The 15,708-nt window shown below is 37.2% G+C and overlaps 1 protein-coding gene across 1 annotated transcript in view; it reads left to right on the top strand.

Moving 5' to 3' along the window:
- Positions 1-15,708, top strand: part of SLCO3A1 (solute carrier organic anion transporter family member 3A1) — a 212,853-nt gene that overhangs the window by 12,635 nt on the left and 184,510 nt on the right. The window contains exon 2 of the mRNA XM_072402691.1: positions 14,044-14,509. Within this exon, the coding sequence (XP_072258792.1) occupies positions 14,044-14,509 (466 nt within the window). The remainder of the gene's footprint in view (positions 1-14,043; positions 14,510-15,708) is intronic.

The raw sequence follows: 15,708 nt of genomic DNA, 5'->3' as shown, positions 1-15,708 counted from the left end.
AACCTGTGCCTGGAGTGGGGGTATAACCTTCACAAACCATATATACATTCATACATATATACATATACACATACACATACATTCTTGTATTTTTGTAGGACATATGATAATAATACATCCTAGTTGAGTATTTTGTTTTTTTTTCTGCTAAAATTGTAATTATACTGTCCTACAAAATGTGACCCTATTAAAATAGCTGACATTGTCAGCATATTTGGTGGAAAAACATTAATACATTTCCTACAAATTAGTGTATTATTAACACACTAAGTGACATGGTGAATTTTTTTCTCATAATCTTAATTTAGGAAATGTAGATTTGTCCTATCCACAAATTTAAAATAAGTACATTGCTACATGTCCCAATACTTGACAATTAGCAATTAAAATCAAGTGTTTCAGATTAAGTGCCAATCATTAGAACCCATATAGGAAGTATGCACATGGAACCTTATTGTGGGTGTCTTTAAATATGGTAAATAATTTAAAAAAGGTTATGATTTGCAATAATAACTTTTATTGTATGAAAAAAAGAATACAAATGGCAAAGTTTATCTAGGATTTACCAAAAATCAGCACCAAAAAATTAATACATTGTGACAATTTTTACTGCTCTTGCCTTTGCTGTCCAAAACAAAAGTTGCAGCTAGACTTTAGTTTACCCGTGAGCATATAGATAAAGACCAGACCTTCTAGGACAACATGCTTTGAAACAAAATGCTGTCAGTATGTGATTTAGGCAAAAAGTCTGGGCTTCAGTAACAGTAGACATGTTTGGTGCAAACGGCATATTGGAATCATTTTGTATAAACTGTGAAATATGGTGGTGGAAATATTATGGTTTGCAGTTGCTTTGCGGCTTCATGACCTGTGCAGCTCGCAACCATCAATACAGCTATGAATTCTGCATTACATGAAATTGTACCTAACAGGAATGTGGAGCCTTTCACACAATCCGGATTATAGTTGTTTCATTTGTCATACATTTATTCTGTGCCACCATTGGTCTCCAAAGCTTTTTATATGTCGAATGGTAGTTTAGATTAGCAAGCTCAACTGCTTGGTCTATTTTCATGTGACTGTATATGAACATAGAGATAGCCATGGTTGTTATATATAGGCTATTCTCCAACTTTGGGCCTCAACACCTTAGCTTTGCTTTATTTTTTATCCTTACAAACGCAGTGTCCTGAGGGAGGTAGGCATGTATTGCAGCCAGAAGCAAGGTTTCTCAACCAGAGGATGCTAGAGGTTTTTTAATTAATGAGCAATTTGTGCCTTTCAGGTCAGTTTAGGTGACCCCAATGACCTGTAAGGGTGACATTCTTCCCAATTGTCAGGGATTCTCTAAACTGACCACCCCACTAATGTAATGTGAGCTGTGGAATAGTTATTAAAGAAAGGGTTTCCTGAGGACCTGAAAGTTATTTCAAATGATACCAAATGACAAATGCTGATTTAACATTTTGCTACTTGCTAAATCTAAACTTTGTGTGTTTGTGTCATCCCATTTGGAATATTTCCCTATCACTACAAGAAGAGAGGGATTTGCTTCTTGGACAATTGTCATCAGAACAAATTGGAGTATTTTCTCTCTGGTCATTAGGACAAACAGAGAAGATATATCGCCCCTGCTTGGACACAGACAGCCATTAAACCTGACTGAGGTTCTAATCTTTCCCTACTCTATGCAAAACAATATAAAGTTTCTCTTCTACATATATTTATATATGAATATTTAAACCGGTCATAAGGAAAATTTAAAGGTTACTATATTTATATAATGCCATGTTCCTGGCTGTTTCACTTCACCATAACTTAAGTACTTTCTGGGTTACCCGACTGGAACTAGTATGTAGATCAGGAAACAATCAAATCTTAGATGTCTTTTCTGCTTTTTCATTCCAAGTCACTAGTTCAAAGTATTAAAGGAAGAAGATCATTAGGACAGCCAGCTAAATTGAAATTTCCAGCAGTGGCTATGTGATTGTGATATTTTTCCTTCACATTTCTGACACTTTTGAAAAGACCATGTTATTCACAGAAACACATAGAGTCTCTAATAGTAGAAAAAAAGACCAGGAGACTTTATTTGGTAAAAGCACTTACAGCAGCCGCACGTCTTGGTACATTTCACGTTATATCACTTAGTCATAAGGCTCCTAAAGAACATTTTATTCTTCACTTTTTTCTCAAAACAACATCTACATGGAGACCGACATTGTGGACTTATTCTAGGCATAAACCAAGGAGATAAGAATATGTAACGTGCCTTGATATAATATGTAAACACCACTCCTCCCTGCTCTCTACACAATATTTGTATTCTTACATTGGTTATATATGGTTTGTTAGTCTAAGGCAAGGTTGCTCCAAGACTGATAAAGCTCAGATAGTTTCTAGTCTACAATTACTATTTAAAATAATGAAAATAATTGATCAGTCCATCTAAGGGTAGTGTTTTAGGATTTTTTTGATAATCGGCATCAGCATGTACAAGTATGTACAGCACCGTTCATGCATCGTGCACTCCCTTGTCGTTGGAAAGGATCGTGAAAGATTCTTTCCAACGACAAAAATTGCAGGTGTGTACGCAGCTTAAGTTGGTCTAAAGCAAGGTTGTTCCTAGACTAATAAAACCCAGAAAGTTTCTTGTCTACAGGTGCCATTTAAAATAATTAAAATAGTCCTAAAAGGTAAATGATCAGTTCATTTAAAATTAGTATTTTAGGATATCCAGAATCGGGATCAAACGATTCTTGTATCTTAAAGAGGAACTAAACCCAAAAGTGCCTAAAACAAAAAAAGATCCACTTACCTTTAATCCTGAACAGTCCGATCCATCCGGAGGTCTTTTCCATTGGGTCTCAGCATCTGTCTGCAAGCCGGTGCGCTGGGCGCCGCCACCTTCATCTCTTCTTCCGGGTTCTTTTTCCCTCATCACCCAAGCCAGGCGCGAGATCGCGTGACGTAGGTTGGAAAAAAAAATTTGCCGATCTCACTGCGCATGTTTGCTGTAGGTTATTGCATGGTTGATTGAAGTGAAGAATGCAAACTTGAAATTCTTAGTACAAATAAAAAAAAAGGGTACCACTGAAATAGGAAATGTGAATTTTAGGCATGCTGATCTTATAACTGGTTTGCTGCTGGCACTGTCTTTATTTTTTTACCTTTGACACATGTCATTTAATGAGCCCTTTAACTAATGAAGGACATTCCACTGTAAATCCTGAAACATCTGAACTTTCCTCCCATCTTGTTCCAGGTCAGTGGCTGCCTAGATCAGCATGATGCCTTTTATCAAGGCAGATAACAGATTCAAGGAAAATAATTGTTCATCTGAAAACAAATTTGACATGAAATAATAGTAATCATTGTGCATAATGTGGAATGACTCCAGATATATTCGATTATCCCCTTTCCCCGAAATAAAATGTTGCTTGTTGCAATCTTGCTTGTCATAACTATAAATCTTATTAATCTGTTTTTTTCATGGTTACATTGAAAATATGATGATTTCTTAGCATTTCAGGGCAGTTACTTTTTAGAGAATCACTAATTAATTAAGTCTTTTGGAACAATCATTTTGTCCCAATTCCATTACACAGATGGTATCACTTGTGGTTTATACCCTTAATAATTATATTGGAAACTATTCAGCAAACAGAGTAGTCTTGGAAGATGATTCAGAGAGCCTGGATGTATGCTATGGTATTGTATTGTATGCTAATTTATAATCACCCAAATGTATTATTTCTCAAACTCTTGAAAGAACATTTACTGCTTATTCTGAACTTGCCCAACCAAGACTGATGGCTGTACCTGTGGGTCTCTTTTACCTTTTCTAGAAGCTCCCATAGCTTCATTATCATTTTATGCAAGGCTAGTCAGGAAAATTAGATAGCAAATTGCAGCTATACAGAACCGGGTATTGTTATTGGGTTTGTCATGTCAGTAATATGTTTATATTTTAAATCTGCAAATATTTCAAATTTATTGAACCCATAGAACTCATAGCATGAACCCCAAATAATAAATATCATAGCAACCAATATCATAGCAAAAATTCAAAATGGCACCATACCATGCTATCTCTTTATATGAGACAAGCATTAAAAGATAAATAAAACTGTTAATCAATTGATATTCAATTACAGGTCAGGTCTTTGATATCCTAGAGAGCATAACCCAGTATACAGAAGGTCAGTTTGTATATTCTGACATCTGTGACCTGGAGATGTAAGGGCTAGGAGTATTTCAGCGCTGAGATGATCACCTCTCGGTATCATAGGATATCCTCATCCATACTGATGTCATCAGCCATAATTGCAGTGCCTACAACTGCCCTGCTGTTGAAGAGGCACCAAAAACTGGTACCTTTCATCTGCTGTAAAGTTGTAGAAGTTTCTATTTTTTACGTGTTTGTGTTTCAATTACAGCTAGCATTATGAATAAAATCAAGCTGACAGCCCGCACTGTACTGGTACCAGACCCAATCAATGTGTTTTGAGGGCTGAAGCACCATTAACAGAGTTGGCCTTCTGGTATAGAGTTGCCAGCCCTGCTGTTGTTGCTGTGGATTATCAGCCTAAACTAAGATGCTTCTAGACTCCCCGGGGTTAAGATGTATGTTTGAAACTTAAATTAAGGGGTACTTTAGACCCATCACTTATTCAAGCCCTTGCATGCCTTTAAGAACTATTTAAAAATAGCAATAAAATCTTGCAACAGTGAGCACTAAATTCAGCAATATTTAAACAGAAGAAAATACATTATCAGGGGCCATTTCACACCCCTGGTGAACTCCAGAAGGCTAAGTAGTTAAAAATAGAGACAACTGGGAACCTTTTTTTGCATATGGGCAGATTGCGGTGAGGTTACAGAAAGCAACTCGTCGTTTTTGGCCACACAGTTGCCTGTGGAAGGAAAACCACAGCTGTAAGGCCCTGGTCAGTACCAGTATTCTCCAGACACCAGTCCCCCAATCTAACGCCGCAGTCTTCACCTATAGGAGCCTCGGCTTAGTATCAGCGTCTCCCAGCACTCGGTTGCCCCAGGACTTAGTGTGGAAAGGATGGTGTCTGGGGATAGACCGGCAGCTGACCAGGAGCCCAACGATACACAGTACAGAATTACCAGGGAATCCAGAAAAATCAAACACAGAAGATCAGTCCACCAAAGGAAAAGGCACAAGCAGAGTCTGGATCACAGGCAAAGGTTGGTCCAGTCTGACTTCAAGCAGATTGTCAGAAACAGGCAAAGGTCAGCAACAGAAAAATACTCAGAATCTCTCCAGCACAGATTAGCCTAGCTTAACGCTATAACGGGCACTGGTGACTGGGAGCAGAGAGGCTATAAAGTCCCAGCAGCCAATAGCAGTGCAGGACTGGGTCAGGAGCAGATCAGCCTCTAGAATCCCCTTCAGCTGTGCATAGCCTAACAATGGATGCTGGGGATGCCATAAATCCATCAGGCTGCACAGCTAAAGGAAAGCAGGGGCTGCTGGTATCTTAGTTCTCTGGGCTGCTGCAAATTACATCTCTGGACAGAACAAACAGTGTTTTATATTGCAATGCCACACAGCACGGAGTTGTCGGCCAGATGCTCTCCAAACAACAGCCACATACTCAAAACCGCAGCCATATATTGGATGTGGTTTGCCGCTCCCAGATGCACAGCAACAGTTTGCCATGGGCATGGGAGCAGCCAACTGTGTGGTTTTCCATCGCAGATATGAAAGGGCCCGTTGGGCCCATAGCAGTAATCCCTAGTGTTACTCGGGATGGATTTTACATGCAAAAAGCGATAATCCCGAGTCACACTCGGGGTCGCTTTTAACTAAAAAAAAATCCACTTACCTTGCTTGGTCGCTGTCCTCCGGCATCCTGCTGGTCCCCAGGTTTTGGTGACACATCCTGCTCCTCCGATCTCCAGCTGCGAAGTGCAGAGACGAGATCTACGGGGTTTCCCGATGACGTTGGTACATACGTCAGTGCGGGCGGGAGGATCGGCGGGAAATTCAAATAATTTTGTATTGGATTCAATACAAAATAGCTGTATTGAGTCAACCACAAAGAAATTTTCATATAATATATGTATATATTTATATTTTATATATGCTACTATACAGTTACATTACATGTTTACATTTTTTTTTTTCGTGTTTTATTTAAAGTTTATTATTAAATTTATTAAATATCAGTGAGTCATGCCTAAGAAGTACAGCCTACAATAAAAAATAAATTTCCATGCAAAAAATTGTACCACTTTTTGTCACTTCCTGGATGGAATTAGACCGCTAGGGAGGTTAACAGAAGCCCCAAAAAGAAAGACTTTGCAGAGGATAGGCCTCGTATATCTCTCTTTATGGCTGCAAATGGTAATTATAATCTACTCATATATTTTTACCAGATTAAAAAGAAAAAATTAAAGTGTTTATTGTTTTCGTACAGAACATCATTGATACGTAAAGAAAATCATCTCACAGTAAATCTAGCCCAGTGTATTCCTTTTTCCAGGTACACCTCCAGGTAACAAGGGCACATTATACAGATGGAGCTCTGTTAGATGTGTTTAGCACGGCTGAAAGTGGAATGTATGAAAGGACATGACAGCAATTCATGAAAACTAAATAAATAGTATGATGATGCAGTTGCCATGTAAGCACATGTTAGAAAGTGTCAAGAAAAAATCATTACAAGTCTTCTTAAGGTCATCCTCATTTAGAAGATCTGTTAGAGAACAGATGCCTCATTTCACATGGCTGGTCTCATTATGAAAGACCCGTAACTGTCTGGATGAGCATTGTCTCCAAGGACCAGACCAATCCTATAATATTGAATCTAGTTTTATTGTTAGTTTATTAAAGAACAAAGAAATGGAAGACAGCAATAAGCAAGGCGGAGAAGGTCATAAGGCAATTTGCATAATCTCCTTTTATCTAACATGCGGTAGGGTATACTTCTACATAGCTAAATTACCACTGAGATTACCTCTTGTGTGGGGGTGAATAAAATCTCAGATGCTCAATTTTTAGTACCAAGAGTCAGTAGGTAATCCTAACATTACATTGCGAATAGGCCCCCAATGAGTAGACTTATTAAAGCGGAACTATGTTTCTGCATTTCAAAATTGCAAACAGGCAGGATTTTTATTGCAGAAGGAACAGACGATGTCCCTTCTGCAATAAAACATTCCTACCTGTCTATTCGTAATCTTTTTTTGGAAGTACGCCAAGATGCACATGTGTAACTAAGTGCAGGATGAAAAGATTTGTCAGGTGTTCCTGCATTCCCTGGGGGTTCTGGGACTGGATGAACCGGCAGTAGTGAGTGGGACGGGGCCTATTTATTCTAACACTGCAGATATCTCGTGTCCCATGTTAGAAAAAGCATTGCTAATTTTCAGAAGGGACTGCTTATAGCCACAACCCAAAAAAATTCTATCAAAAGGCAAATAGTTCCATTTTAAGTGTGATAAAAGATCAAAGTAGAGGTCCCCAGGGCCTGTTCATAGTTCTTTAGATCTGTGAGTGGGGTATTTGGGTCAGTGGGAGTAGTAAATGCCTGGTGTCAATGGAAGTAAACAATATCCCAGGCTCCATGGACAATTCAATTAGAACATGGTTTGGGGTTAATGAATAGTTGTAATAAAAAATAAAATACCTTGCACCTGTGCCTTCTAGTCTGTGGAAGTATAGTGCTCTGTTTTTGGCAACAGTATAAGGAATTGTATCCCAACACTAGTGTTGGTGGAAGAATAGTTTCATATCAGAGCATTGACTTTTAAAGGAAACCCTTCATCTAAATATCAAAGTAACCCCTTACCAGTGCCTAAGACACACACTTATTGGTGATTTAATCTCTTCTCTGGCTACTAGTGTTTAGCAATCTTCGTTTGTCTTACTTTATTGGGCCGGGATGATGTTACTGTGCTCATGCACACAGGAGTTCATTTATCTTGGACATCCATACTTACTACATTAGGCAGCAATGTTCATGTATTGCTGTCATTGTACATAACAAGCTGCTAGCCGACAATGGAAAAATGTATGGCAAAGAGACCTATAAGGTTTTGTTTATAAAACGGAATCTGACATTCCATCAAACAGTCTCTTGTGGGAAGCTTCCTGGATTCATGTGTTTCTATGGCAGTAATTGATTCCCACGGGAAAATTTGGGGTAATATCATATCCCCTGATTTATAAATAGAGCCCAAAGAATCTCTTGTGCCCTAAATATTAATCTGCTAGCAGTTTTGCACTTTGCAAGTTCAATTCAGCTTTAAATTTACCATTAAATTTAACCTGCCAAGCCCTACATCTAAAGCCTTAAAAATTTGGGTATAGATCTCTTAAAAAAAATGTCAAGTTACAACACACAAAGTGTAAAACACATGAATACCAAAAAATTTGGAGTGTACATTTAGGGAACAGCAGACAACTTTCCTTTTGTGTTGGGTAGGAGAATAATGTAAACTAAAACACAGATGTGATACTATCTGTGAGGAATCAATGATGGATACAAAATTGAACAATTCTTCTTGGAATGCATTTGATTTCTTTTTTATCTGATCTTCTCAAAATGGTTAACAAAATCCAGAAATTTGTCTGAATGCATCCTAGAGTAACCTCTATTATTCTCAGTGACCAAATATTTCAAATTACCGGCGAGTATTAAGTATAGAAAAGGGAGTTACTCAATGGAAATCCTTCTCCTTCTACAACAAAAGGTAGTTTGTAGGTCATTGATTCCTTTAGGCCACATTTTTGTTCCTAGAAGAATAGCACACACCTGACAGCTGCAACATAAAATTGACTTTTTCTTCATCTAAAGGTTCTGAAAGAACACATCCAGCCAATGTTAGAGAACCCAGTAAATAAATCCCTTTCACTGCTACCTTGGCGGCACTGTTCTTTTCAGACTAGCCTTTATTGTGACACATCCATATTTGAAGAAGCTGAAAAATACATCCGCTACCTGTATTGGCCTGTATGTTGAATGTCATAAGGTTTTATAATCCGGTCACACAGTGAGCTAAGATAAGAGTGATTAGATCTGTCTGTGAGGATGATGTAGAAGTCTGTTAGTACCATGGGTTATAACTCCAAATCTAACAATATCTAACTAAAGTGTTGCTGCTGGTCTACTAAGTTTACCCACAATACATACAGTATATGATCTACCTGTACAGAGTAAAACAAAGTCCAGTAGCTATGTATTTTGGCCTGCTTACTCTATTTAATATATTTTCTGTATTAGGTTTCCTGTGGATAAATTGGGTTTTATAGTACTGGCAATACAAGTCTAAGGGTTAGACCACAGAGTTATCAATCAGATATCAAAGTTGAGTTAGGCTTGCAGACTAAAATCTGAGACACCACTGACTCAGTAGTGTAAATCGAGTTGCCCCTGAAACCAAACAGCTTGACACCACTTACTGGTACATGAATGCATGATAATAATAATAATACATTTACCTCAACTGAACTGTATGTGTCTAAAAGAAACGCTACCTCTCCTGTTTGGAGCGGGGTTGTAGAAGACATAAAGCGAACCCAAAATTGGAAAACAATTAATATATAGATAATTTTTATTTTTAGATAATTATATCATTTTATAATGGAATGACTAGATCAGTGCTTCTAAACCTTTTAAATTTGGGGAAACCTCTTGAAATAACTTTCTTCAAGGAACCCTTGCTATAATTTCTATATCCACATCTCATCTCATATTAGCATGATGGTCTATGGAAAGAATGCTTCTCTCATTGCTGGCCATTGGGAAGAATGTCACCCTTACAAAAAGAATATTGGTGTCGCTTAAACTAACAAAGGCACAAATGACTAATTGCTCAAAGAACCCCAGCAATCTCTGGAGGAACCCTCGTTCCATCCATGGCTGTGGGCCGTTCAGCCACCCAACTCTCATAAATAACTATAGTGGCTGTCTATTACAGCGGTGCATCAAACCAAAACAATTGCCAACACAATTCATGATGCCATGCCTCCAGATCTGTTCATATAGGACAAAAACATCTTTTTGTAACAAATTGAATCTCTTCATTATAGGTGTAAAATTGCCCAAAGCCTAGGAGCACCATCCAAAAGAAAAAAGAAAGAAACCAAGATCACCATCACCAAGAAAGTTTTCATTGTCATTTAAGAGCTTTGGCTTGCTAAAAAAAATTGAAAACCATCTGTAACCCCATACCAGGGATCTGAAAATTATGGACACCAACTAATACCTAAATGGAAGGCAGCTTTCCTGACTTTGCATCTAGGTCATTTGCTAGGAAATGATCTTTAGGATGGGAATTGATTTACTTAGATTGATTTCGATACCCATATCCATTAGCATTTGCATGATGGTGTACCCATGAGCTGTTAATAGGATTGAACTTGAATGTATTTTGCTAAATTCCCATTGAAGGAACCTATAGTTTGCTTCCATGTTCCACCCATTTCTTTATAGAAACGTGATACCCTTGCTTCCAAATGGACTAAATTCCAATCCATAGCAACTATTCAGAAATAATCTCATAATTCATCTGAGTACAGGAAATGAAACCTGAATGATGTAGGTTATTTCACATAATATTGCTCTTTCTACTGTTTTATGAAATAAGCCCGAGTGTGTCCACAGATTTATTATACTTTATGCTTTCATTGTGAACGCTCAGTTTGACATGAATACATGGACTTTAATTATGATTCATTAAGCACAGCTGTTCAGAAAGTAAGGGAAAAGGTGCATCACTTCTGGTAAATGGAACCTATATTGGGAAAAATATGGGGATTGCCACTGCGGACATCCTTACGACAATGCAACATAAGCCTGTTCTGGCTAAATAATACTTTAACCCCTCCATTCCAACTGATTAAAAAAAACTTCTAAAACACATTTTAATCACCTAAATCTACATTTACATTTCAGTCCTGAGTCTTCTCTATTCCTTTATTTGCAAAATTTCAAAGGGAGGGGGAGTCCTCTGCTGGGTCTTCACATCACTGCTTGTGTGATGGGTCCTCTCATCATTTGGAAGAAGCATAATCTCCTCCCAAGGGGACTGTTAGAGACTGGCTGAGATAAGGAATTTGAGGTTCTAGATCAGCACTCCTCATCCACCTTTCCCTTACTTGTTAATAGCAGACTGGACAGTGAATTTTAGGTATTTCTTGCTTCAAAAGGTAAGGGTTGGCAATGTTTTGATTTGCCCAGAATGTGGCTTCAATTATAAACACAGGGTATTTAGTTTGGTAGCAGCAGGTAACGAATATTGCTCTTCAATATCTCCCCTCCTATTGAGTGATACTTCCTCCACCTCCTAGATTGTAAGCTCTTCGGGGGAGGGTCCTCTCCTCCTCTTGTGTCACTGTCTGTATATGTCTTTCATTCGAATCCCCTATTTAATGTCCAGCGCTGCGTAATATGTTGTAAAAAAATAACAATACAAGGGAGATTTTTAACCTGTGATCCTTCCTAGAATGTTTTAAATGTATACAAATTTTAAAAGATTTTATTTCCCCAAAAAATAAGATAAAAAAATTAGACCTTTTAATATTTTTTTAAAGCTTAAAAAATGTCCACGTGCCTAGTTTTCTAGTGTAATAAGACAAGTCATAACTCATATGCTAACAGTAAACTGTAGTTTTAAACCTTGTAAATCTAAGGACAGCAATAATTTTTCCTTCTTAGATTGTCGTAGAGGCCCACTGATTTGATATGCGCTTTGGCCCTGTAATGACTTGGAACTTTGTTGGTGGGCTGGCTCAGTTTTTTATTCTTTGGATATATTCTGCTGCTTTTGCTATTTACCTGCTCAACCTCTGGCAGGATCTTTTTCTTTTTTTGCATTGTGAAGATTCTAGTGTCCTTCATGCTGTGATTCAGCACATCATCTCGTGTAGCTGTCCCTTAGTGAGCACTTGATAAAACACAACCTTTTCTTCTTGTGGAGAGTGCTATATGCAGCTCTCCCCAGTGTGGCATAGTAATGAGAAATGGTAGAAGTGGGGGCATGACATCACTTTCAGCATATTACTGGCAAATAAACAAGAAGCAAAAAGAGATTGATGCTTAGATTTCGAACCTGGGCAGAATTCAGATATCCTCTTTTATCAGCCTTAATGACCACAGTTCTGATCTATCACAATTTACTTCTTCTAGATGTTTTGTAAGCTTTTCACACTGCTAGCTAATTAATGTGCAGCAGTGCTGAAAATACTTCTTTGAAAATTAGATTTTACATTGGCTTACTTCCAGTTCTTAGAAATCATGTCACTCTATCAAATTATACTGTACAATCCTACAAGGTTATATATACTGTAGGGTTAGGGGTAGGGTTAACTTTTCATTATTGGATCAATACAATGCAAGCTACATTGTAACTAATGTACAGCCTTCCAAATGCAGCCAGGTGAAAAAGTAGGTATACCTCATTATAATTGCTAAGTTTTTTATGGTATTTAAACAAGCAAAAATCTTGGTATTTAGAAAAAATCTTTATTCAAGCAATTTCTACCTATAAATATATATATTTAATATACATATAATATACTCAAACAAATGACACATAAATTGGCATGGTGTAATTATTCTCATATTCTAAATCAACCTTTTCCTTTTAACATTGAGGGACCTTTTAAAAAACTTTCAGGGAACCCCTGTTATAATTATTATATTCACAGGTCACAGTACATTACTGTGGTGGTCAGTGGGAAGAATGCTTCTTACATAGCTGGCCATTGGGAAGAATGTCACCCATGAAGATAATCAGAAAGATCATTAGTATCAGTTAAACTCCTTTGAGAGTAACAAATTGTTTATTGTTCAAAGAACTTCCAGAACTTCTCGGTTCCATGGGACCCTGGTTAAGAAACACTGTTCTAAATGAATAAAGTGCAGATATGTTATGTCGAAAAAAAGGAACACCCCACATCTACTATTGCTTCACAATAATAATGATAGAATCTGGTGTTCTGGATTAGTTGCTAAACAAAACTCTTTAGGAAGTATTCTGGTAAAACCTATACTATCAGAAATAGAAGGTCTGGTGTTCTCTTTCCTATTGATGTTTGTGTGGTCATGCCAAGATCAACAGATCTAAGACTCTTAGTAAGAAGGTTGTAGATGCCTATGAGTCTAGCTTATTAAAGTTAACTTATTAAAGAGTTAAAATGATCTCCATTTTTGTTTTAATTTAATTCTATTTGCTGCTAAAAAAAAGTTTACAAAATAACCCAAATTATTGACTAAAAAGTGCATGCATTTTTACCCAGAGATTGAACCAATTAAAACCAAATGGACAATTGTCTTCACTGTCCTAAAAACATTTAGGCAAGAATAGAGTTTTATCATTTTAGGGTTCTTGGAGAGTTCTTTTAGCAAAAAACAGTCACCTCTTGACCTGAATATGCTGGGCTGGACATTCCTGGACAAACAAGGTAACATAATAGATCTGATGTAGGTTTTGTTTAAAAGAGGAACCGCAGAATAATTTTTTTTAGCAGATGTCCCGGCCTTCTGTGCGGTAACTCACCCGCTTATATGGGGCAAAGGAACATGTTTACCTAAATTGTGGCCAGATATGAAGCAAATGCCGTTCTTTTCCTTGCTTCTCTGATACTTTTCTTGGCATCAAGAGTGAAGTTATATGTCTAGGTTTGGGAGATCATTAGATTTATTTGTGGCAGCACTTGGTGATTTGCTACTCAGGCATTGCTGACACATGCTAAGAAAAAATAATAAGTAAAAATAAGTAAAAAAATAATAAGTAAAAATAAGTAAAAAAAAAATAATATGTTTCCTATTTGTGGCAGCGCTTGGTGATTTGCTACTCAGGGATTGCTGACACATGCTGAGAAAAAATAATAGCCCACTGAAATTTAAATGTAAAAGGTTTTAGCAGGCTTAGGTGTGATTGTTTAGTGGATTTGCCAATAGGTAAAAATAACGAAATCTGCTCATGTTGTATATTCATTTTTACATCCCATGCCCCTGTTTTGTTACATGGTGTGTTAACATATTGTTGTTTTCCTTGCAGGTCAGTGTACTAACTACTCTGGAACGAAGATTTAACCTGCAGAGTGCTGACGTGGGAGTTATTGCCAGCAGTTTTGAAATTGGTAATTTGGCTCTTATACTGTTTGTAAGTTACTTTGGAGCTCGGGGACACAGACCACGCTTAATTGGATGTGGAGGCATAGTTATGGCCCTGGGAGCTTTTCTATCAGCCCTTCCTGAGTTTCTGACGCACCAGTATGAATATGAATCTGGTGAGATCCGGTGGGGTGCAGAAGGAAGAGACTTCTGTTCTGCTAATGGTTCCTCCACAGAAGATCTACCTGACAGTGACATTATCTGCAGGAATACTGCAACCACCAACATGATGTACTTGCTTCTTATTGGAGCTCAAGTCCTTCTTGGAATCGGTGCTACACCTGTACAACCTCTGGGAGTATCGTATATTGATGACCATGTCAGGAGGAAAGATTCTTCTCTCTATATAGGTACAGTAAAATGATTCATGTTTGTTTCTTCTAAAACCATGTAAGAATAACATTACTTCCAACAAAGCCTAAGCATAAATGGATGCAATGAAAACTGTGTATTGATTTTACACATATATTTTAATATGTTTACAACCATTGTGAAATTTATTTTATCAGGATACCCGTTACAGTACCACAAAAAAAATATCTTCCTTTTAAACTTAACCTGTATCATTAAAGTCAGTAACAGGAAATACCAAGTACTGCTTTATTGAGTCAGGCAATGGTAGCTTTCTCCACTGTCTGGAATGCAAGGCTGTGTTAGATTGTAGCCACCTTTTATTTATTCAGCATCCTTTAAAGACCAACTTAAATCACATGAATGGTTAAGCAATGGGATAGACCTTTTACTAACAACCATCAGTGTTATATGTTTAGCCCTTCTTTCATGCTTCAATAGTTGAGCTGATTGTCTACATATGGCTGTGCAATCCAATAGGTACCAGAGTTGGACCCAGTGCTCCCAGTAATCAACATTGCTGGTCAGATGCACTTCGTCAATTCTGTTTGAGGACAGTTATGCCGAGAAGTGTGACTTTTATATTGTCCTGCCATGACAGAATAATATAGAGAAAGGCAAACAGAACCATTTATATGGTGCAATCCATTGTTTAGCAAATAAATATGAATGTAAAAGATGGTATTTTTGTGTTGTTAAATGGTGTGTGCCATAAATGTGAAGTTTTCCTAAACCTGTATAAAAAGAACAAATAATATAATGGGCATCAATGGAAGTTCAATCAATTAACCTATTAAATAAACACAATATTAATAATAATAATAAACAATACCAAGCACAACAGCCCTAAAGAGTAAATGTGCCTATGCTCACCATTTCTTATTTCCTTTGTTCCCTAAACAGCAACCTTATAATTATAATTGTTTAGAGATTCTATTCATTTAAAGAGGCAGTCCTTCCAATATATTAGTGTTTGGTGGGCATTTATGAGTTGAACCACCTAAATCTCTGGCACTCTTTTGGTGAAATTATTTGGCTCGAGTTCCTGATTTAGCACTGGTCCTGTTAGATTTATTTATTGGATCAATATATTTTATACTATGGTGAATAAAATAGGATGACGGGACCACCCAAAGCTATAGTGGACACAAAAAAATATTATGGTAGGAAGATCTGACTGTAGAATTAATTTAAATAA

This window comes from Pyxicephalus adspersus, chromosome 2 (assembly GCF_032062135.1).
Source record: "Pyxicephalus adspersus chromosome 2, UCB_Pads_2.0, whole genome shotgun sequence".
Taxonomy (NCBI): Eukaryota; Metazoa; Chordata; class Amphibia; order Anura; family Pyxicephalidae; genus Pyxicephalus; species Pyxicephalus adspersus.
This window is presented reverse-complemented; position numbering and strand designations above follow the sequence as displayed.